The 24,186-nt window shown below is 35.0% G+C and overlaps 1 protein-coding gene across 3 annotated transcripts in view; it reads right to left on the bottom strand.

Annotated features, from left to right (window-relative positions):
• nhsl1b (NHS-like 1b) overlaps nt 1-24,186 on the bottom strand; it is a 165,768-nt gene that overhangs the window by 114,388 nt on the left and 27,194 nt on the right. Inside the window, exon 1 of one of the 3 annotated variants that reach the window (XM_009294777.5) lies at nt 10,932-11,096. The exons of the other annotated variants lie outside the window; for them this stretch is intronic. Coding sequence (XP_009293052.1) covers nt 10,932-10,989 — 58 coding nt within the window. The 5' untranslated portion in view covers nt 10,990-11,096. Of the gene's footprint in view, nt 1-10,931; nt 11,097-24,186 lie in introns of those variants that run through there. 3 annotated transcript variants of the gene reach the window in all.

Raw genomic sequence — 24,186 nt, 5'->3', positions numbered from 1 at the left:
AATTCTGGGGGAAAAAATGTAGCAGTTTTCATACTGTCCATTGTATAATCAACATCTCTTTGTGATTTTGATAGTAATTTAGTAATGTACACCTTTTGGAAAGCTGCTTTGAAATGATAAATGTGAAAAGCACTTCTAATGCTGAGTTTAGACTGCATGATTTTTAAAGTAGTCGTGTCACGGATGTTTTCACACTGCATGAATATATGGGGTAGCGTTCCGTTGGTGCTGTGTTTACACTGTAGGATGGATCGGAGACAGGGGGTTTTATACTGCATGAATTTATAATAGGAAGAATCACCGACAACTTTGTCCAAACTACGTCTCACAACCAATCACACGCGAGAAGTGACATTGAAACAATGCGAAATCACGCAATATATCTTTTGCTATTAACTACATAATGGAAAAATTAGGCTTTAGTGGGGTAGAAAATGTATTTTGCTCACCTGGCTTTTGAAGAGAATTAACAATTTTTCGTTAACTTTTTTTCTTTTTTGACCCAGTTGTGGTATTTCTCAGATGACACATCAAACATTTAAACTTAAAATGACCGCTTTTCTTCTCCCCCAACCTCCAACTGATCTGCAGATACCCACACTAGTGGGTGCTGCTCTCTCATTGGCTGTAGGTAATCGTCGATGTATTTTCTTGGAACTAGCAGTGTTATTTTAACTAAACGCATGCTTGCTTACACATAAATTGGGTTAAACCAACCCAGCTCTGAGTATGATTCTTTTTGTCCCAGCACTGGATTGCCAAAATAACCCAAAATTGCTTGTTTTTAAGCTAGCATTTTTTAAAGTGTAGAATATGAAATGGTGTCGAGCATTTTGACCTTGTTCATCAAACACTTCAGTACATTAAATCAAATACAGATCTGCAGGTTTATTTTGTATTCATTTGCATCATATTTGCCAGTCTTTTGAGTATTGGAATGTTTACAATAACTCTTCTGATTTCTTTATATTGTAGCTTCAAACTTTAATAAACATTAAATAATAAAATGTAACAGACAAAATGAATTTTTAAAAACAATGAACAAACATGCTAAATTCAGCAGGGATGCTTTACATATGTACATTCTTTAGTACATATTGATACATTTTTAGTATATCTCACATAAATTTAAAAGCTACATATTTTTCCTAACATTGTCATTTTGTGCATTTAACAGTTTTAATATTTTGTCTTTTTGCCATACTACAAAACTTTTATTTAGTTTCCGATTTCAGTAAATGAGTTTTTCTGAAAAATATTATTTTAAAAAATGAGTTAAAACAATAGTGTATTTTGTGTAATGTGCCATATCTAACTGAAATTAGTGAAAGTCTCATGATCACAGTTCTTGGAAACTGATTTATCTCACAAGAAAACAGCTGTATATCTGCGTCATGAGAAGATTATATTCTTCCCCACGCAACATGCAGAAATACAACCAGAAGATTCTGACTTACTGATCTGCTGAACTCAAAACAAGCAGAGACGATCATCAAATGCAAAGCGGGACAATAAGAATAAAAAACAGAAAGTACAGAGCACACAGAAATTTGACCAAACCGAAAAAAATGAGAGAAACTTAGAAAAGAAAAGGAGAAGAATCAAAAATTACTGTAATTGACAATCATTTCCACAAAACCAACAAAACATTCCTAGCACTTTACAATTTACTTTACAATTATTCAGCCTATTTGTGTTTTCTTAACTTTTTAGATTTTGTCAATTATAGGTTAAAAAAATGTTTATAGGACAAAATTTTTATAGGTGGGCCTCTTTTCTCTTCCAGACCCAGGACAACATTCCAGCCAGTCCCTCCCTAACAGTTTTTCCATGATAAATCCCATGTAAACATTCAAACACAGATGGCTTCAGGAGAACACATCGTTATCTGTCTACAGGTGTGACAGAGACAGACCACTGAGAAAGCTGTGCGCTTCAGAAACTCTTTCTTAAAAGGATTTCACATGCAAATTTGTTTGATTTTCTTCAAATATTTCTGACAACAGAGCAGAAAAACTTAGAATCAAAAGCACACAATATAAATCTTTCTTTTTACTTAATTTAATTAAATAAAAAAGTTTTCTTTGTTTTATTTCGGCTACAGTAAAAGAAGTTTATATTTTTTATAACCATTTTAAGGTCAATATTATTACGGCCGATTCACAGGGGCCTTCAGCGTCAACAATTGACAGAGGGCATGTCTGAAGTTGGGGCTGATGTGATCATCATAGCAGCGTCAGCCATTGAAATTAGTTTCCAATCGGCTGCTGTCTGAGCAGGTGTATTTATATACAGCGATCTGATTGGCTGACACGTTTATTGCTGCTTGAAAAGTTGAGAAATTCCTAACTTCTGTAGCAAGCTATGCCACTGAAGCGGCGCCAACAGATCCACAACGCAGTTCGGCAACGCCTAAGAAATGTTTTTTTCAGATTGTCTACAGAACAAACCATCATTTTACAATTATTAGCCTAATTACACTAACTTGCCTAATTAACCTAATTAATTGCCTAAGTTTTTAAATATCACTTTAAGCTAAATACTAGCATCTTGAAAAATATCTAGTAATATATATATATATATATATATATATATATATATATATATATATATATATATATATATATATATATATATATATATATATATATATATATATATATTATCATGGCAAAGAAAATAACCAGCTATTAGAAACAAGTTGTTAAAACTGTTATGTATGGAAATGTGTTAAAGAAATCTTTATTCCGTAAAAGATTAAATAAATAAAATTGGGGAAGAATATATAGGGGGCTAATAATTCAGGAAGGCTAATAATTCTAATATATAAATAAAAAACACACTTTTTGGTTTCAGTATATTATTGTTTTAAATTATTCTGTCATATATTCTGGCCGGCAACTAGCCGCAACTCTCTGCAACTTTCATACTGTCGCCCACTGAAGCTAAGCATGTGATCAGAGACCACATGGGAAAGCTAAGTTGCTGCCAGAAGTGGTGTTGGTGAAACCAGCAGGGGTTGCTCAACCTGCGGTCTGAGTGGGTCCTAATGCCCCAGTATATTGATGGGGACTCTATATTGTTCAGTGAGTGCTGCCTTTTGAATGAGACGTTTAACCGAGATCCTGACTCTCTGTGGTCATTAAAAATCCCAGGATGTCCTTCGAAAAAAAAATAGGGGTTTAACCCCGGCATCCTTGCCAAATTTGCTCACTGGCCTCTGTTGATCATGGCCTCCTAACCCTCCCCATATCATAATTGGCTTCATCTTCTCACTACCAATCAGCTGGTGTGTGGTGTGCCGTCGATTCATCCAGGTGGATACTGCACACTGGTGGTGAAAGAGGAGATTAAAAATGTGTATAGCAATTTGAGCATCCAGAAAAGCGCTATAATAATGTAAAAAAAATTATTATTATTATTATTATTATTATTATATTAATGCATATGATAGATATGTTGAGCGTAAAATGTTTTTTTGAAAACATTTGAAAAAAATTCAAACTCAAAACTTCTGAAGAGCAGAGTACAGGACAAAATCAAAACAACTTGCAAGAAAAAAAGCAGGATTCCTTTTCCCATCCCATTATTTCCATCGGAGAGAAAAGCAAATAAATAGTTTTAAAAAAGGGAATGAGAAGAAAGAAGAGCGAGAGTGAAACTGGACATGAATACTCTTCTCTCTCCTCCGGCAAGAACAAGAAGCAATAATGTGAACACTAAAATATGAGAGTTAATAACCCACGGGACGAAACACACGGGGAATGAAACAAGCCAGAAGGTGTTCACACACAAGGGGCACAAGCTTCACTTTCTCATTATGACCTCATACCTGGATCCTTTTACACCAAACCTCACACTTTCTCTCAGGCGAGCTGCTCTAATAATTAGACTGGCTGATTAAACCTCAATATTGAATGACTGTAATAACAGCTCAAGATCCTTTAAAGCAGTGGTCCCAAGCCCTGGGCCGCGGACCGGCGTGAATCAATCAGTACCGGGCCACACAAGAATGGATTTGTGGGGACGGCGCGTGTACAGAGGCCTATTGGACATTTTTCAAACATTAGCGGGGATTTTGTGTGAGACTGAGCCTGCGCCCTCACTCACCAAGCTGGTGCATGATCACCAGTCTTCACTGTTAAAGGAGTTTGAGTGCTACTTCCCAACCTCAAAGGACCCACAAACGGCCAAGGATATGTGACCCCTTTGTCAACAAACCAGCTGAATCCAGCATGTCCGTGCAAGAAGAAGACCAACTGCTGGAGATCGCAAATGACGGCGGCCTTAAAACAGTGTTCGAGACAACTACTCTGCTGGTGTTCTGGATTAAAGTCATGGCAGAATACCCAGAGATCGCTAACACAGCTCTGAAAACCCTGTTGCCATTTCCAACATCCTATCTGAGTGAAGCAGGGTTTTCTGCAGTGACAGCCACCAAAACAAGGCAAATGAGTCGACAGGACATAAGCAACACACTTCGGGTGTCAATAGCCCCTTTCAAACAGTGATACCGGTAAATATATGGAAAATGTCTGGAATTACTTTACCGGTAAATTCAAAAAAGCGCTGTTCACACAGGTGAGGATGTTATGGAATTTTTCTGGAAAAGACCATTCACACATCCATTCCAAAATACCGGTAATTCTGACATCATTAACCAGAAATGAGCTCTAAACGGCTGCGCTTGTATTTGTAAACATTTGACTACAACACAAACTCTGTGGATGGATCAGTATTGTGAACAACTTCGATTAAAACATATAGAGAAACACTTTCGAAACCCTTTCGTTCACATGAACATGACGTGTGTGTGCTGGCGCTCACGGGCTGTTTCACGGGCACAGCAAAGCTTGAAGGTAAACAAAAAACAGCTTATCATAAGCATCTTATCGATAATATTTACACGGTTGGCATTAAGATGAACATATAAACGTTATCTGCCTAATTTCTAGCAGCTAAATGTGTCCGGAAAAATATTTAAAGGCTTTTGTTCTCATAAACCGCGTGGACGTGTCGTGAATGCGTCTGACTGTTCTAATTGGCTAAAGCAGACGTCTCACGTCAGCACGTTCTAGACGTGCACACGCAATCTTCCTTCTGCCATTAGCCTCAGATGGGACCATCGCGTTGCAAAGAAACAAGCTCAGAGCTCCCATTGATTAAGCGTTATGGACAGTTTTTAATGTTATAATATGTTATATTGTTGGAGCAATGTGTTAATAAAGTTATTACTTCCTAATGTCATAATAGCATTGTAAAGTTGGGGCAATGTACTAATAAAGTTCCATATGAGTACACAGTGGATTCATGTTTATTATTATTATTATTATTTCAACCTCCCGGTCCGCAGTAAAATTGTGAAGCGTTGACCGGCCCGCAGTTAGAAAAAGGTTGGGGACCAATGCTTTAAAGGCATTCATCTCACACAAACAAACATCAACACAGCAAGTTCCATCCCAAACACACTGTTTTCCCCCATGATGGGCCTTTCCCTGAGGACATTTTGCCATTCCAAAGCCAGTTTGAGTTCATCCTGGTGCTCTGCCCTGCCTGAAGGTTTAGCAGCAGGGTGTAAATCATCCGAGCAGCTACACGGACAACAGGCCTCATCGTGCACACCGTGACCTGTGAGCTCCAGGAATAAGGGCTTATTTCCGGTTTTACACTCACAGAGAGCTGTGGAACAGGGGTCGTGTCATGTGATATATGTTAGCAGGGATTAACTTTCATTACATCATTCGCATCAGTCGCAATCTCTCTTCAGTGCTTGCTCTGCCACAAAAAAAGACTATTAACCATTAAAACTATTACAACTTGTTAAATTGTGAAGTTTAAAAAAGACAGCAAAGCCTTGGATGCTAATTTGAACACTCAAAAAATAACTTATGCTGCTTGTTTAAACTTACCTCAAATTAGAAACAACACAATTCTTAAGTTTTTGGGGGGGACAACTTAATTGTTTTATGTTCAATTCACTTAAATTTGTAAAAATTATTCAGTTAACTTAACCGAATTGTGATGGGACAACATTAAGGAATTGTGTGTAACCCAGCATTTTTTACAGTCTATCAAATAATGCTTTTCAAATATTGATCTAATTCTACAATGTGTAGGTAAGCTGTTTTCAGTTGCTCCTTGTTCTACAAAAAAAGTTATCAATACACAAAAAATAAATAAATAGATCAATAAATATATACATACAATTAAAAAATACAAGTTTGCAACATCGAGCAGCATAACAAGCTGTTTTTATGGCTAAAAATCAATAGAAGTGAAGGAAACCGAATGTCTCAAACCAATAGTTTTTCAATGACTGAACCTGTATCGCTCTTACCTGAAGAATAAGGTCAATAAGTTGACTTCCAGATTTGAGATCAATGATTTTTACAATGATCTTTTGAAACTGTCATTAGTGTTTTAGTTCATTAAATTATGGGGGAAAAATAAAATAAATGGATTAATAAATATACTGATGGTAAATAATAAGATTATGCAACATTCTAAGATGTGCATAAAATATGAATGCAGTCTATTGAGGAAGATTATTTTATTTAATCAGAAAAAGATATATACAAATGATAGAAACACAATCATTGAATAAATCCCGACTGGACTAACCAGGCAGTGAACTAATCAAAGTGCCAATCTCAAGTGTTTTTAATCATTCTAAAAAACTGAAAAATCCTGAGCAAAGTCTCATCAAACTGACAAAGGAAATTATGTAGGAATATTTGCTACTGTGAAATCCTCAGTTGCATAAACAAAGGTTTCAAAGTTTCCAGAATGAGTGATTTATTTGCAAATGATTTAATATTTATGATAATTTCATAAATATATATATTATTTGTAAAAACACAATTTGAAACTATGAATAGGGCTGCATGGTGGTGCAGTGGGTAGCATGTTCGCCACACAGCAAGAAGGTCGCTGGTTTGAGCCTCGCCTGGATCAGTTGGCGTTTCTGTGAGGAGTTTTTATGTTCTCCCCGTGTACGCGTAGGTTTCCTCCTGGTGCTCCGCTTTCCCCCACAGTCCAAAGACATGCGTTTTAGGGGAATTGGGTAAGCTAAATTGTCCGTAGCGTATTAGTGTGAATGAGTGTGTGTGGATGTTTCCCAGTGATGGGTTGCAGCTGGAAGCAGCTGCGTATAACATATGCTGGATAAGTTGGCAGTTCATTCCACTGTTGTGACCCCTGATTAATAATGGGACTAAGCCGAAAAGAAAATGAATGAATGAATGAATGAATGAACACTACTAATAGAAACATGGCTATTAAAAGAAGAATGCAATGAGTCAAAGCATATTCTCTGCCCATGTGATTAGACATAATGAGTGAGTTCAGTTTTAGTAAATATTTTTCTGCAAATTTATTTAATGGATCCTTAAGAAGATAAGTTATTGTACTATGTTCAGATGTCTAAATGTAAAAAAAATATTAACTTTAAGACTTACCTACAACAGGAGAAATGCATAACAGATCAGGAACAGCAGCAATGAGGGAAAGAAAAGAGACAAAAGAGACTCATTAGCAAAGTAAAACAAATAAAGAACAAAAGCTGATACATCAATTAACTCTACACAAATAATGATGCGTCTTATTTGTGTTATATTGTGCTAAGTAGTGAGTGCTCTTTTGAAACCATTTTAAACAATTAAGGTTGTTGTTATGTCATAAAAGGCCACATGTCTAGATTATGACTTAATAATCATTTAAAATGTATTGTTTATACCTCGTAGCACTATACAACTCCTATGCCTACTTGTGATTAGACTATTTCAGATAAAATGTTTTGAACTCAACCTCAGGTCAACCGAGATATAGGTGAATTGTTTTATTCAGTAGACTATAAAAAAAAGACTTTGACTAGAACTGTTGTCGTCAATAAGTAAGTCAATAGCCAAAATTGGCCACATATAGAGCAAAATAATCAGTTTGTGGAAGACACCTTGGTAAATGACCTGGGTTGAGATTTGGCCTGGATAGAACACTGTCTTAATTTAATTTTATATAGGTTGCAGCACACAGGATAAGTACAACAGTTATGTGCCTTTTTGATAAACAATAGGTCACGTCTTATGATCAGTAGTCACAGTCATTACTTCTGTTTTTCTTTTTACTAAAACGTCATTGATTTGTATTTTATGAATCACCAGTTTCAGCTAAACAAGCTAATTTCTACTGCAGAAAAAAGTGAAGTGCAACTTTATGGTCTAAGGATTAACGAATTAACAGCGACCTTACATTTCTGGGTACCTATCCCTTTTATATTTTTGTAAACTTTATTTAATCAAGAGAATAGCATTCGTTGTATACAAATGTCCAATTTCTGCTTTTTTACTTTTGAACACTTTTATATCCCCCACATACACAGCCAGTCTCATTGTAAAACATATTACAGATGACAGAGTGAAAAAGAAAAAAATATACACATACACATACATACATACATACATACATACATACATACATACATACATACACATACACACACACACACACACACACACACACACACACATATATATATATATATATATATATATATATATATATATATATATATATATATATATATATATATATATATATATATGTAATTAAAAGTAAGTAAATAAATCACTAATAATACAAAACGGGGCACAGTAAATTAAAAAAGTAAACAAGTAAATCAAATCAGTAATTAAATAAATAAATAAGAAAAGAAAATAAACAGTTACATTAACAATAATGTGCTACCTACTTCTTGGTTATTGTGATTTTAGTTGTTCTGAGGTTGGTCCAATGAGTCTAGTTTAGGGCATGACAATACCGGAGTAAAAATGCAAAAGTGAGAGCTAATTCTGACCATAAAATAATTTCTTAAATAATCACTGCAATAGGTGTTAAATCATCAAAATTATTTAGTAGTGGCCTCCAATGAGTACAAAACTTATGAGATGAGCCTCTGAAAGAGAACTTAATCTTTTCCAATTTCAGAAGATTTAACATGTCGTGCAACCAGACTTTGATTCAGGGTGGTTGGAGTGATTTTCACATTAAGTGAATTCTCTTACAAACAACAAGGGAGGAAAAGACGATGATATTATTTTAAATGTTTGTGACATGAAAATCATCTGAGGGCTTCCCAAAAACAGCAATATGAGGGTTTGGGTTTAGATTAATGCCCAATATGTCTGAGACTGCCTTGAATTCAGACAATTTGGGGCATGACCAAGTTTGCCTGGGGTCTGTGAACACCTATTACATTTGTAATCTAATTTGTCAGGATAGAGCTTTGAGAGTTTTTTCTTTGCTATAGTGTAGGACCTCTAGCGCAACTAGATGACGAATTCACAGCACTTAAGGCCACCTCTCAGAAATCTTTAGAGATTCTATTGAAGTTCTGATTCCCAGTCCATCTTATTCTTATTTAGGATAGATTCATTCATTGGAGAGAGTAAATTATATATATATATATATATATATATATATATATATATATATATATATATATATATATATATATATATATATATATATATATATATATATATATATATATATATATATATATATATATACATACACATATATATATATACATACACACACACACATATTGATGATCAAGTCTATACTGCTAGGTGTTGGGATATGTGGGAATGCAATTGTGTGTATTCTTGGGAAGTCTGTTGGAAGTATCAAAAAAAGTCTGACCTGTGTAAACTAAATGTAGAAATCAGCTGGTTCATGTCAGATTTTCTAATCGTTATTTTTTTTCTGCCACAAAATCATAATAATAGCTGAATTGGGTTTGATATAATGGATTTCCTCAGCAAATAATCTGAATATTCTATATTTTGTATGATGTGTGTCAGGCTTATGAATTACACTAGTCTTTTTTTTACATTTTCCCCAGTGGCATGATCAAAATAAGTTAATAAATAATTAAAATAACACTTCTAAATAAATGAATAGTTTAGTCATTTAGTTGCAGCCAATTATATTACATTTAGAATTCACCTTGTGGCACGTCTGCACCAATTAAAAGCAAATTAGATTCAAGCAAATCTAACACTTTTTCGAGACACAGTTGGACATTCAGACCTGATAATGAACACTGCCAAAAATCTGTGCCATTGGAGGAGGGGTATCTATGCTGTGTGTGTCTATGTGTCTGTGTTCAATCATGAGTTAATAAAACCCCAAGATGGTATGTAGTTGAATTACCATACAAAATAAACTTCATACATCTCAAGGTATGTCCACAATTCTGTTTAACCTTTATTAAAGGCCTTTGTGAGTCAGCAAAACAAATTTGACCAAAATATCTACCTCTCCAACAATAATAAAAGACTGCATTGGTAGTGAACAATTGGAGTCTAACCTTCAGACAGAATAGTAACATCTAATTTGTACTTCATAGAACTGCACTATGAGGTCTCAGCTGTCAATCAAGAGAAAGAGGAGGAGTCACGGACAAAGAAGAGATGGAGTCTGTGACACTCAGTGAGGTGCAGAAATCCACATCTGCAGGACAGCATCAAAAAGTGTAGAAATATTATAAATAAAAGAGTGCAAGATTTTGTGATATAACACAAAACAAATGTAAGTGGATAATAATGATGACAAAAACTGAAAAATGACTAAGCAAAAGTTTAAAAACAATGACAGTTCAGGCTAAACAAAATGAATAGCAAATTTACAACAATATAACTATAATGCATGATACAGATAGACTGCATAATGATTATTAATTTAGGCATCAACAGAATAATGAACAGAAATAGTAAAATCACTGTATAAATATTCATTTTAGAGGTTAAAACATTCTTTTATTTTCATTTAACCACCCTCAAAACACACAGCTTAAGTACTCGGTTAAGTTACGAACCATTAGAAAGAAAACAAACACACAATCTCATTCACTCCTTCACTGACTCTACCTGAGTAGGGGCTTTTCCTCTTCCTGTGGCCCCAGAAACTGATCCCTTTGACAGGCATGACCGTGTCCGTTTATTCTTCCTGAGCTCCACAAACACTCACACTTCCCCACTCCTCTGCTCCATACACAAGCACACACCTCCTCCACACCACAGCACACGTGCACTAAACGCACACACACCCCAATGCAAAGGGCCCGCCTTGCATGGGGAAGAGTTGGAGGGGGGTTCACAGAAGCCTGACCGTGGTGACCCCTGCCAGGCAGGTTGCCAGGGAGATGCCGCACCATCTGAAGAGGCTTGCGGTTGCTAGGCGAGTGACGCTTAAACATCCGAAAACGGCTGAAGAGGGTGATGGAGCTCATAATGTAATTTGCCTCAAACAAACCAACAAAGGAAAATGGAGTTGTTTGGAGAGGCTCCTTCAGAAAGACACAAGTGGACACTTAGCTCTCAAAAAAGCACTGGATCTTGCGGTTTGGTAAAGGTTTTTGAGCTAATTGCAGGAAAAGTGGAATTAGCACAGAAGTAAAATGTTTAATGAGAGGTTCTGTCCCATCAATTACTGGGGTTTTTGGGTCACATTAGCTATGGCCACGGAAAGTTAAAAAAAAAAGGTTCCAATATTTAACTTTTCTTTGATGCCAAAGCAGAACCATTTTATTTCTAATATAAAGAAGGTTTTGTGCAATGGAAATGTTTCAGTGACTACACAGGACCCATACATAATAATAATAAAGACTCTCAATGAGCGGCCACTAAACTGTACTTTTAAAAACACCTTCCTAAAAAGAGAAAATAATCAGTGAAAAACAACTGGACCCCATTACCAAATCTGCTCAAAAGCTCTAAAGATTTTGACTGGTTTAGATAGACCATCATCTTCTACATGCTGACTACGGGTATATCTTAGATTATTGAAATCTTAACAGTATATTTAAAAAGTGTGGTATTTAATGATGTTTAAGGCATTACACAGAATTCTAAAAAATGCCTGAAAAAATGTTTATTGTATGCATTTAAGAAGAGAGGTGGGTTCTGTTTAATGTACCCATACATTTAATATAAATGTCTGTAGCTAATTTTAAATAATAATTCAAGCTGATTACTTTGTAATTCTAATGTACTTCTGTTCTTTTTACAAATATCAAAAGCATTTGTATTAAATCTATATTCATTGGGTCAAATTAAGTTGTGAGAATTGAGTTGAGAATTGCCTCACATGAAACAGACTCTTCTGAGGAAAAAGCTGATGACAAGCTACTCATTTCTTTCACTGACCGCCCTCACTCTGCAGGATTACCCTGCATGTTCACTCTCATTCATACCCAAGGTAAATCATCAGACTACAGGTGTTTTCCTCAGCTCTTTTTACTTTAATACCTTAAAATAAATCCAAGTTGCTCTCACACTCAGACAAGCCACAGATTCAGTGCAACCAGACTCAGACCATCTTTAACAGGCAGTCTCTGTGCTGCTGAGTTTGCATGACAAGTTGCAAATTACCAGTTTTTCATGTGAACTGCCGCTTTTTTGTACTAAGCTGCCAGCGTGAAAGCACCCTTTGAATATCTTTTCTTTTTAAAACTTTTCTCTACAGTGGAGAAGAACGTAGAGAGAAAATGTACACTAAAAGTTGCTGTAAAATTTACTGTAAGTGCACTGTCAATTAACAATTACAGTTGTGTTGTAGTTTTACAGCTCAATTGTAATTAATAATTTGCAACGCGCTTATAAATTTAACAATGTCACTGGCAATTTTTACAGGACTACTGGCAAAATGTCAACCTGATCTCACAAGGAAACATAACTATTTTAAGTTTTGTCAGTTTAGTGGCTAATTCGTACAAATTCAGTTTCAGTCGTACGAAAATGTACAATTTTAAATAAGAGATGTGGCACCCAACCCCACCACAAAACCCAACTGTCATTGGGGGATGAGCAAATTGTACTAAATTCTACGAATGTGATCATACAAATTCATATGAATTAGCCACTAAATCACAAAGTTACCAACTGCCGTGAGATTATGTTGCAAAATGTACAAGTGCACTGTAAATTAACAATTACAACTGTGCTGTAGTTTTACAGCACAATACTGTAAATTTTACAGCAATTTTTTACAGTGTAACTATATTGAACATGACCTAGGCCATACTCGTATTCAGCTATCCAAGCATGTTTTATTATATTTATCTTTACATAATCTTTCCAAACAGCATGACAAGTGTAGTCATATTCACAAACTTATAACATTCATGATTTATTATTTTAATGAACTGCTTTAAAAAAAAACTTGAGTTACATGAATATTTGTTAAGCCCTTGAAAGAAATGTGCTTGAGAAATTAATATAGTGTGCAGTACAATGTTTGATTAAAGCGGAGTCACGGTTTGGGGAATCTAAAAGTGTTGCCACATGCTGGATGGCACCATCTCTCACACAGTCCTGAGTGCCTGTGGTCTAATTATGGCCAGAGACAGCATGGGAAGACTCCACATCTCAGCTCATCTCATCTCATCCCATCACCGCCCGCAAAACAACAAGGGATTCCACTGTAGGATCATTTGTTTATGACTTTACTACTGCAATGGTGCTGCATGGGAAGCGGATGCACAAAGACACAAAATTGAAACACATGGATAACATATAACGTAAAATCCATAATTCAAAATTGTGAGCCATGATTATTTAAACAGATGTGATTACACTTAAATTAAATACAGTGCTCAGCATAATTGAGTACAGCCCATTTTGAAAATGAATATTTGTATCCATTTCCCAGTGAATAAGCAATATATGCATTTATTTATCAGTTATGGCTAGAGCCAGACAGAATCTGTGGATATTTTTAGCTGTTTCTGTGCAAAATTTTGTAAAACATCAGCGGATTTATGTGGAATGATTTTGGGACTATTATTACAAAAAAAACGTAATATATGAAATAAAAAAATAATACTTTTAATAACTTTTATTTAATGTTTACAATGCAAATCCAATTAGATCCACTTATTTGGTAAACAAAGCAAGTCTCTCATATAATATATCTACCACAAGACAGAAAATATTACCTTAAAAACTGTATTGTACATAAATCAAATAAAAGTGTTCATAATAGTCAATAATATTACTGAAATTAATTTTAACTGAATAAATATAAGTTTACACACATTTACACAAATAAATAATTACTCAGTGATGGGCTAAAAATCTGCTAATTTCTGCGCGTGCAGCTTCCGTGTGGGCCTATAGCATTAAAAAAATCTTTATCAGACAGAGAAATATTATTAATGATTATTTAATAGCTAATAAACCTTTTTATGAGCTTTGGAAGCAATATTTATCAATCAACAAAAAAATCTATTGGGTATTACTGTATTTTTCTAAAAAGCTGGAGTGCAATGCATTATTTTTCATGTTTACTAAAGGTTTGTAATGTGTCTGGCAGATATTTACAATCCCTAAAAACACGTCAGGGAAATTTTATAGATTTAAGACTCCACTAAATGAATGGCAAGCAAGACAGAAATGTAAAACCGATGCCCCAATGCGATAAGAATTGAAATTGGGAACAATGATAGAATGAACTACAGTTAATAGGTCAAGTATCTTCTATGTGCCAAATATTGGACAGGGGCCAAACAACTGAGAACTACCCATTTAGCCTTGGTATCAGTAGTGACATGAGACTCTCAGACGATTGTGTGTGTGTGTGTGTGTGTGTGTGTGTGTGTGTGTGTGTTTGTGTGTGTGTGTATGTGTGTGTGTGTGCGCAACTGAGGTCTCAAAAGGATCAGTGGCATGTCTGACCCTACGGCTGCCGCTCCTTGTTTTCGTACAAAGGAATTCAGTGTGTCCCAAAAAGGGGGGAGATGAACGAAAGAGGCCCAGAAAAATGCAGACAGTGTTTGAACTTCACCCCACTTCCATCCACCCAGCACCAAATTCAACCTTCCTTCACCCACATTTTAAAGCCGAGTGTAATTTCAAGCGTTTGGAGAGTTTAGGGTGTGGGCTTGAAGGATGTAAAAATAGACCAACTCAAACTCTAGCGCTGGGTCACTTTGGCCTGCCCAGCCCACATCAGTCCTAGGTCAAAGAGAATATAGCGTGGAAGTGTCTCAAATTAGGTGACTGCCCCATGAATACCTCACATCCTTAATTCAACTGAATGAGCTGCTATTTATAGACAGAATACTGAAAGGAAGTGTGTGTATATGAAATGAGTTCAACCAAGTTCTGGGACAGAGGTGAGAGATCAACAGCATTCATTAGATATGATGGGAGCCTAGAGAGTAACTGATGTAGTCAGAGTCCCTGTCCTTCAGGACCACGGGACAGATATTTAGACAGCTAATTAACTGGATTGATATTTGGATTGTTTCAACTTATTGAGTGTTGATGAGTGCAACATTATGAATAGTTAGGCTTAACAATCTGACAATATGGTTTCAAATTAAATCAATCAAGCAATCAATTTTATTGAATGGAAAGTCACATCATTGTGCCATGAACTGAGTGCAAGCATTATGTATTTGATTTGTTTGTTCAATAACAAATTCTTTGACCTGCTGCAACTAAAACCCAAAGTCCGATTCATAGAATTTGTGTGTCAGTCATAAATTCAACCCAGGCTCATTCTGAAAACGTACCGTTGTATACATTTCTGGAGAGCACCAAATACGTCCCCGACGGTAAATATTTTGCAGTTTTTGCTTTCGCAAATCCACCAGAAGCCGTTGTGTTTGCTATTTAGGATCACAAATTTCTTGTGCAAGTGCCATTTCGCCTGCTGTTCTCATGTAAATCCACCAGAAGCCGTTGTCAACTGACTGACTGACTGACTGAATGAATGAATGAATGAACGAATGAATGAATTACTGACTGATCGACTGACCCACCCTCCTCCTTTCCTAAACCCAACCAATAGTGTTTTCAAAAGCACCAATTGACCAGCGATCACCCACTTCCCATTCAGTTTTATAAAGCAGTCTAGAAAAAGAAAAGCCCCAGCCTAATTGTTAAACTATGTGTTCAGATTTTACCCCATCCCCAACTTGTTATTTGTTTGTTTATTTTATTTTTTGGAACCTGGACCGTTCTGGAACCGTTCTTCACCGGACTCGAACCCCATCGTCATGGTCAACTCCTCTTTGCATTTCAAGTCCACGATGTACATGGCGTGTTAACTGGACAAACTAGTAACAGCGGGAAATGCGTCCATACGGAGGTAAGCATCATAATGCCCACAACCTAATTTGTTCGTTTTAAAGACTAAATGGAGCCATATGTACTTCTGGCTACATAATTTGTGATCTCCAGAAATGTATATTGGGCTACGTTTTCAGAAATAGCCTATGTCACATAAATGTTAACATCAGAACGCAATGCTAATGTACTGCCTAATTTTCTAACCATTCTTAAAATGTAGGTGCAATTCACACATATACTTTGTGATTTTTTACTGCTCACTTGTCCACAGGGTATCAACACTGAACTAGGCCACTATTTCAAAGTCTTTTTAGAAAATGTGTGAAATGGCAAAAACAACAGACGTCCATGTTGATAAAAGCTTTTAATTTTTAACAAATGGTATAAAAACTATAGATCTGGATCAATTTTAAACACTTTTACAAACTCAAAATTGCAACCAGATTGGAACTTGTGTAGTAACTACATTCATTAAAAAAATTCACATATAGAACGTTATGTATTTTATGTTTGGTCTCAAACATTTACATTTTTAAGGAATAAAAGTCTAGGTGTGAGACAAAGGATAAAACCAAAGAGTGTACATTTTGAGATTTTTAGCAGTATATGAATAAGTCACACATTTCAATTAAAACAACCAATAGCCAATTGGTAAATGAACTCATTACTGCAGCTAACAGTACACACTGAAATAGCCAGTGTCCTAAGATGTGAATGGGACTGCATATGCCCATTGCCTGGACAAACCACTTTTTTTCTGCTAAAATATGTGATTTAATTATGAGTTTGGCCAGCAGCTTTTAAGATTACAGAAATTCCTCATTCAAGTAAACAGAGTTGTTCTTACATGCCCAAGATAGCTGCCTGAAATAATTGCAAATATGGCAACCATGTGAACTGGCTTCCTTTTAAAAGCTAACTAAAGAACCGAAAAAAAGTAAATGATGACCATTACTGTAGAATAACAAAATCTAACAATGTAATTAAAAATAAAACAAACTCAAATGAATAACAAAATCTATCAATGTAATTAAAAATAAAACAAACTCAAATCAGACTCAAGGTCCCAGTTGTGCGTTCTGCCATCCATGTTGCCAATTCAGTGGGATGCGTGCAATTACAAACTAGTACGCAGACAGGGCTACCGTTATAAATAACTGGTATCTCTGATGCATTCCAGGTGGGTCTGTGAGACCGTATCCTCCTCCTTGTTACAGAGCTATGCATGGCACATATGGAATCACTCCAATCATATCCACTCAGACTTGTCCCCGCCACCACCATCACGCCTGTATCTCTGTCTCTATATGGAGACGTCTTCAGCGGGAGGGCTGGGGGTTCAGACCACATGAAAGACTGACTGGGTGTGCCGCCATATGCTTCTCAGAAAAATGGGGGATGGACTGAGGGCAGGAGAAAAGTGAAAAGATGAAGGTGCTAATGAACCACTTACGAGGCTATGGGAAGTTTGTTTTGGGTTAATTTTACAGACAGCTACTGTTAAAGGATATACTATACATATATAAATTATATACGGATAAGCTATACTGAGCTCAGACATGCTTAAACTGGATACATGCTGCTAGGTGGGCCCCATTTATGCAGGACAGAGAAAAAAAGCTGTTTTAGTTAACGCCACACACACATACACACACAAACACAATTACACACACACATACACACACACACAATCACACACACACACACACACACACACAATCACACACACACACACACACACACACACACACACACACACACACACACACACACACACACACACACACACACACACACACACACACACACACCTCCTCATGTTCTCCCAGGCAAATTAGGACATGTGAATGCTTACAAACAACTTTTTCACTTGTACATCGATGTGTTTAAGACTACAAGAGTGTATTGTTTTTTTCATACTGACATTCAAAAATATATTCTTTAAACTTAACACTAGCCCTAAAACTAAGCCCACACGGAATCTGTGCATGCAGAAATCTGCAGATTTTTCTCCCATCATTGTGTCTGAATGCATTTACTTGTGTAAATGTGTGTAAATTAATATCTATTCAGTTTTTTTATTAATTTCACTAATATTGTTGTGATATAATAATAGTCATATTAAAATGTTCTTTTAGTAGATATATTGAGAGACTTGCTTTACCAAATAAGATCTAATTGGATTTGCATTGTAATCATTAACTAAAAGTTAAAAATGTATTATTTTTTATTTCATATATTAAGTTTTTAGTTATGATGCTTATAAAATCATTCCGCGTAAATCCGCAGATTTTCTTTTTTTTTCATTCTCCACAGATATTACAAAAATGTCTACAGATTCTGTCTTGCCCTCCCCATAACCTAACTCTCACTAAAAACTTTTAGCATTTTTACATTTTCAGGTAAACTTCATGTAGTATTTTAAAGAAATATATTTGCTTTGTGGGCTAATTATTCTGCTGGCAAACCAGGCAAATACAAATAGAATCCTACATTTGCCATATAAATGCTAAAAAATGCATTATATTTGGTAAGACATATTTGTACATAGCATTTATAAATGTCTTTATGAACAGTTCAACCAAGAATTCAAATCCTGCCACTACTGGTTCACCCTCGTGTTATTCCCTTCTATAGTTTATTTTCTTTTGTGGACACCTATATTTTGAGAAATGTCTTGTTGTTGTTTTTTATGAACACAACATGAGGCAAGTTAGAGTTGTTTCAGCACCAAAAGTTATTGAAATGTTTTGCAGAAGACATTTATTACAATTAGTTTGAAGACATTTCAAGACTTCATGTAAAAATGTAAATTTAAAGAAATAAAATCATTCGATCTGGGCATATGTAAATTGATACAAATGAAAACAAGACTGTGAAGGATATAGATACAGTCTGTTTAAAGTCTTATAGTGAGCAAAAATAAAAAACATTAACTGCAAAAATGAAAACCTGAAAACCTGTTCACTTGCACCAAATTGGCATCTACTTGCAAAAGGTCCATAAAACACCATTAATCAATAAACGAGCACTATCACCGGCTACCTTATTAAGTACACACAATCAACCATAGCCCATTAATTAATACATATAGTGACACTACCACAAAGTTTAGAGGTAGTACCCTGGGTGAAAATGCCTTGTTAATGTCAGATGCTAAAGGAGAATAGCAATGAATGCACAACATGATTAACCTTGAAGCAGATGGGCTACAGCAACAGAAAATGCACATTGGAGCCACTTTTGTCCGCTCAGAACAGCAAACAGTGGCTACAACTTAATTGGCTTACAATTTATATATTCATATTTTGATATTTATTAATCACAAAAGATTATTTATTTCATGGTTTTCATAGTAATTATAATATTGTACTAATTTATAGTATAGTTTATATGTATTTGTTTTCTTTTCTTTTTTCTTGGTGAGTCAGTGCGATGTAATTCTGTTGTAATCCTCTGTGATGTTTTAAAATGACAAAACAGGAGAAACTTAAACTCACCAAAATAGCACAACAAATCATTGAAAAAAGTCTAGATTTTTGCTGCAACATTCAGATGTTAGGGTCAATATTTGGTGTAAACAACAAACCAAGCATGGATCCATTTGTCTTTTATCAAGTGTTCAGGCAGCTACTGCTGCTGAAGGATATGTGTTTGCATACTTTGGCCCCTTAGAACCAGATGAGCATCATTTAAATGCCACAGCCCATCTGATTATTGTTTTTTGACCATCCTTATTTGACCAAAGTGTATCCAAAGTGATTTTCTACTTCCAGCAGAAAATCACAACATGTCACAAAGCTCAAATCACAGCAGACTAGGCTTCTTGAACATTGTTACACATTATCACTTAATGATCTGTAGAGGAACATGCCATTTATAAAAAGTTTAAAGCCATAGCTCCTTATGGACAGATATTTACCTTTTTGTAAAGTGAGCTTAATTATGTTATAATGTTTAATATTTTTAGATTCTGAAAAGTTAAAGCTTGTTATTATTTTAGGGATTAACAGACATCCTGTAAAGTCAAATAAACCGGAATAAACACAAAGTACATACTGTATGAAGGACTTGTTTCAAAAGACGAAAAACAGGCTTGGAATATACAAAGAAAAGTTAACGATAATCTGTGCTGGACAAGGACAAGTTAAAGAAGGGATTAAGGAACCGATGTACCAAATGTGTTTAAGAGTAAGCAAGAGAAAAAGAAGTGAGAGAAAGATATACATCATTCTACTCTCCAAACAGACATTTAAATCAGACTATGAAAGCTATCAAATTTCCTTCCTGTCAGAGGAGGACAAAGACTTCAGAAGCTCCAGACCAAGAATCCCAGCAGACCAATGATCCACAGAAACCACAGCCCTTCATGGGCTGATTAACCCCACTCATCCCCCTGCTCTCCAGCTGCAGACACTACTGTGATCCCAAAGGAGAGAGATATAGAGAGAGAGGAGGGTAACCGGGGCCAGACTACAGGCTAAAGCCTCAGTATAGATACAGTAATGTTTATTTGATGTTTATCCACTCAATAGAAGAGTATAAATAAAAGATTAAGAGACACATGTGTAGAAAAAAAAAGAGATGGGGATGGGGTTTCAGAGGAGATCAAAGTTAAAAGATATCACCTAATAATTGTAATAGATCAAAAGTCTGATCAGTGCTTAAGGGCAATTATCCAGAAGTCAGAGTGTTATTAAATGAGTTGTTCATAAAGCTGAAATTCTGTCATCATTTAGTCAGCATGATATGCTTCTAAAAGTGGCTTTCAATTTTCTCTGGAAAGTCTCAAATGAATGTTTTTTAAAACGATGAAAGTCAGTGGAACCCAATGCTTATCAAAATGCATGAGAAGCTACAGTGTCATTACAACTGTTCAGTTAAAATGTTGTTTATATTATTATGTACATCACTTTATACTTTTTAATGATAAGACAGAAATAGGCCCACACAGAATTTGCAATCGCAGAAATCTGCAGATTTTTTTAGCCCATCATTGAAAGTCTAAATGTGTGTAAATATATATTAATTCAGCTTTTATATTTATTTCAGTATTATTATTAACTAATATGCAAATTCATATATGATTACTGTTTGTAAAGTAATATTTTCTGTCTTTAGAAGAAATATTATATGGGAGACTTGCTTTGTTTAATTGATTCATTGACATTTTTATTAAAATTAAGTAAAAGTTCCAAAGTTTTTTTTAATATTTATTTCATGTTTTAAGTCTTTGGTTACAATATTTCCCAAATCTTTCTGAATAAATCTGCAGATTTGTACAAATTCTGTGCAGAGTAAGCTATAAGTCAGCAGAGGTGTCATATGTGGATGAATATTTTCTAATTTGCAGATATTAGTACTGGAACTGTTCTTCAGTGTTAAATAAAGCTAATGGACACAGAGTTCCATTATTATTTTAAAGTCTACAACTTAACCTAAATAGAAATAATATACACATATGTTTGACTTTTTACATACATATGTATGGCAAATTACATTTTAGGACATTTTGTTAGGAAATCCCATTTCTGGGTACAAATTAACCCCCAAAATATGTTAAAAGACAACACAGGACTAGATGTTCTCCAAAGCTCCCAGGGCAGAATTCCACACATAGATGTTCATGAGTAATCTTAAAGTGATTAAGCAGGTGAAAGAGGAGATGAGACCCTATTCAAAGCAAAACGGGCCCCACCCAGAGAACAAGAACTCCTGCTCAGGGCAGCGACAGCAAACACGCTGATCAAATCCTTCTCCCAACGTTTTAAACACTCCCTATGTGTTTGCATATGGATTACACTGGTCATGATTCATTGGAAGGTGCATGAAACACCCTCATCTGCTGTTCTCAGGTCTGCTGGAATGCTGGATTTTTATATTAGAAGATACAAGAAAAGCGGTCTAATATTACATGTGACGTGTCCAGATTTCCACAGTCTCTTGTTTCTTATTAACACAATGCTTTTTGAACCATGATTCATGTACTACAAAAACCTTGAATGAATGAAAAGGTAATGCAGCCGTTTGAACAGCGTTTGATTTTTTAAAAATAAAGCTAACGTTTTCGGAAGTGAAATAACAATAGCTGTCAACACACTCCCATTTCAAGGCATACATACAATGCTACCAAAAGAGGGATAGGCAATATTGCTAAAATATCATGTATTTTTAATGAGATTTTAATTCTATTGTTGTTTATTAGTTTTGGTATAGCTTAAATGAGTCATTAAAGGCAGTATAGCAGTATAGCTAACTTTATTCAAGCTGTATGATCATATTTATTACCCACTAATCTGTCTAAACATCACTGTCTTGGCTAAAACAATGCTAACTGTAGTCAAAAACAAGACTCGTCTTCAAACAGACAGATTAGACAGACTTCACAAGTCTACTGGATTACTGGTCTTTTTTGGACTATTGTTAGGTCTATTACATTTACACTGACAACTCAGATGTGGCCATGTTTTAGCCAAGACAACTATTTTTTGCTTTTAGACTCATTTTAAACACAAAAATATTACCACTGACTGCTGTCCATGATGGTTTCAGTGGTGCATTGCGTGACGTTGTTTGGAGTAAAGAAGAAAGATTTTGCAAGAGGAAAGACAGGATGTGAGTATGGGAGGTTTTTTATGTGAAAAACTGATTGTAAAAGTAAAAATGCTTTAAGAATCTTTGAACAAAAATGTTTTTATTTTTATTCAACATCTCATCCATCTTTATAAATCCTATAAAGACATGTGGAGGAATCAAACCTCACACGCACCTTAAAGAAAAAGCTTAATTCCTGCCTCATCTGCCCTTCATACAGACCGTTCATGTGATTCATTCACCACAAAAAGCCATGAAAGACCACAGAATGTCTGTGAAACGTCTGCGCCTACCAATCATAAAGTCATGTTTGGTTTAAAGGAAACAAATAAAAATTTGGACAACCTCAGTCAACTCATAAAACTGATGCCCGTTTTTCTAACATACATGAGAGATAGGGCTGCAAAATATTAGAAAAAAACTGACATTGCAATATTTAGTTTTTCAGCAATGTATATTAAGACATGAGCGTAATTTCACAAGATGACTATTAAATCATGAATTAACATTGATTAGATCATTTTGTAGGGGATTGCATCTGCATAAAATATACAAAATTACAGAAGAAAACAATACAACAAAGATACAAATAACAAAATGGTTTTCGCTGGAGTCTTACACAATTAAGATAAAAAATGCAAATGCAAAATAACTCTGTATAGTCTTCATTGTATAAATAAACCCAATTCATCTTTGTTAAAGCTGCAAATTTGATAATTTCTTGTGTATAAACTTGGTTTAAATTTGCTTGAAATTGTACAGTCAGACCTTAAAAACAGATCTAAAAAAATCTTTGACACTATTAGATTATAGTTAAACATAACTCCACAAGTCATGTGTTATGAATGGTGTTCCCAATTTGACATTGCAGATACTGAAATTTGACTATTGCAGATTCGCACATAACGATATTGATGCTGAAACAATATATTGTGCAGCCTTGACAAGAATACAAAAAACACAATATAAAGTGCATTACATGTAATTCATGAGCAAACTGCAACCAAATTATTATATCAGGCTCTTTGATTTTCGTAACAGAATTCTGAAATCCAGTCATAACAATGGAAATGGCTATATAATGCAGAATGTCATGAAAGTTGACATATTTTAACTGAATAAATCAAAAGTAGTGGTAAAGGCCAAATCAAATTGCAAACAGAATATTGAGTGTATGAAAATTAAATCACAAGAGACAATTTAGAAATTAGACCTGGGTGTTTAAAAAGTTTATGTGAATGAATGATTTTTTTGGTTTACAATTAGGCATGGGCCAATATAAGATTCTGACGGTTTGAGATAACCTTGGATAAAAATATCATGGTTTCACTGTTTTGTGATTACTGCTCTAGGATATGTTATTTTTAAATGTCTCGGTAAAAAACTAAAGCTTTTTTCCTTTTATTTTGAACACAATATATTTTATTTTTTAAATATTTTGGAATGGTAAACA

This window comes from Danio rerio, chromosome 20 (genome assembly GCF_049306965.1).
Source record: "Danio rerio strain Tuebingen ecotype United States chromosome 20, GRCz12tu, whole genome shotgun sequence".
In the NCBI taxonomy this organism is placed as follows: domain Eukaryota; kingdom Metazoa; phylum Chordata; class Actinopteri; order Cypriniformes; family Danionidae; genus Danio; species Danio rerio.
Note: the sequence above shows the minus strand (reverse complement) of the source record. Positions and strands in the feature narration are given on the sequence as shown.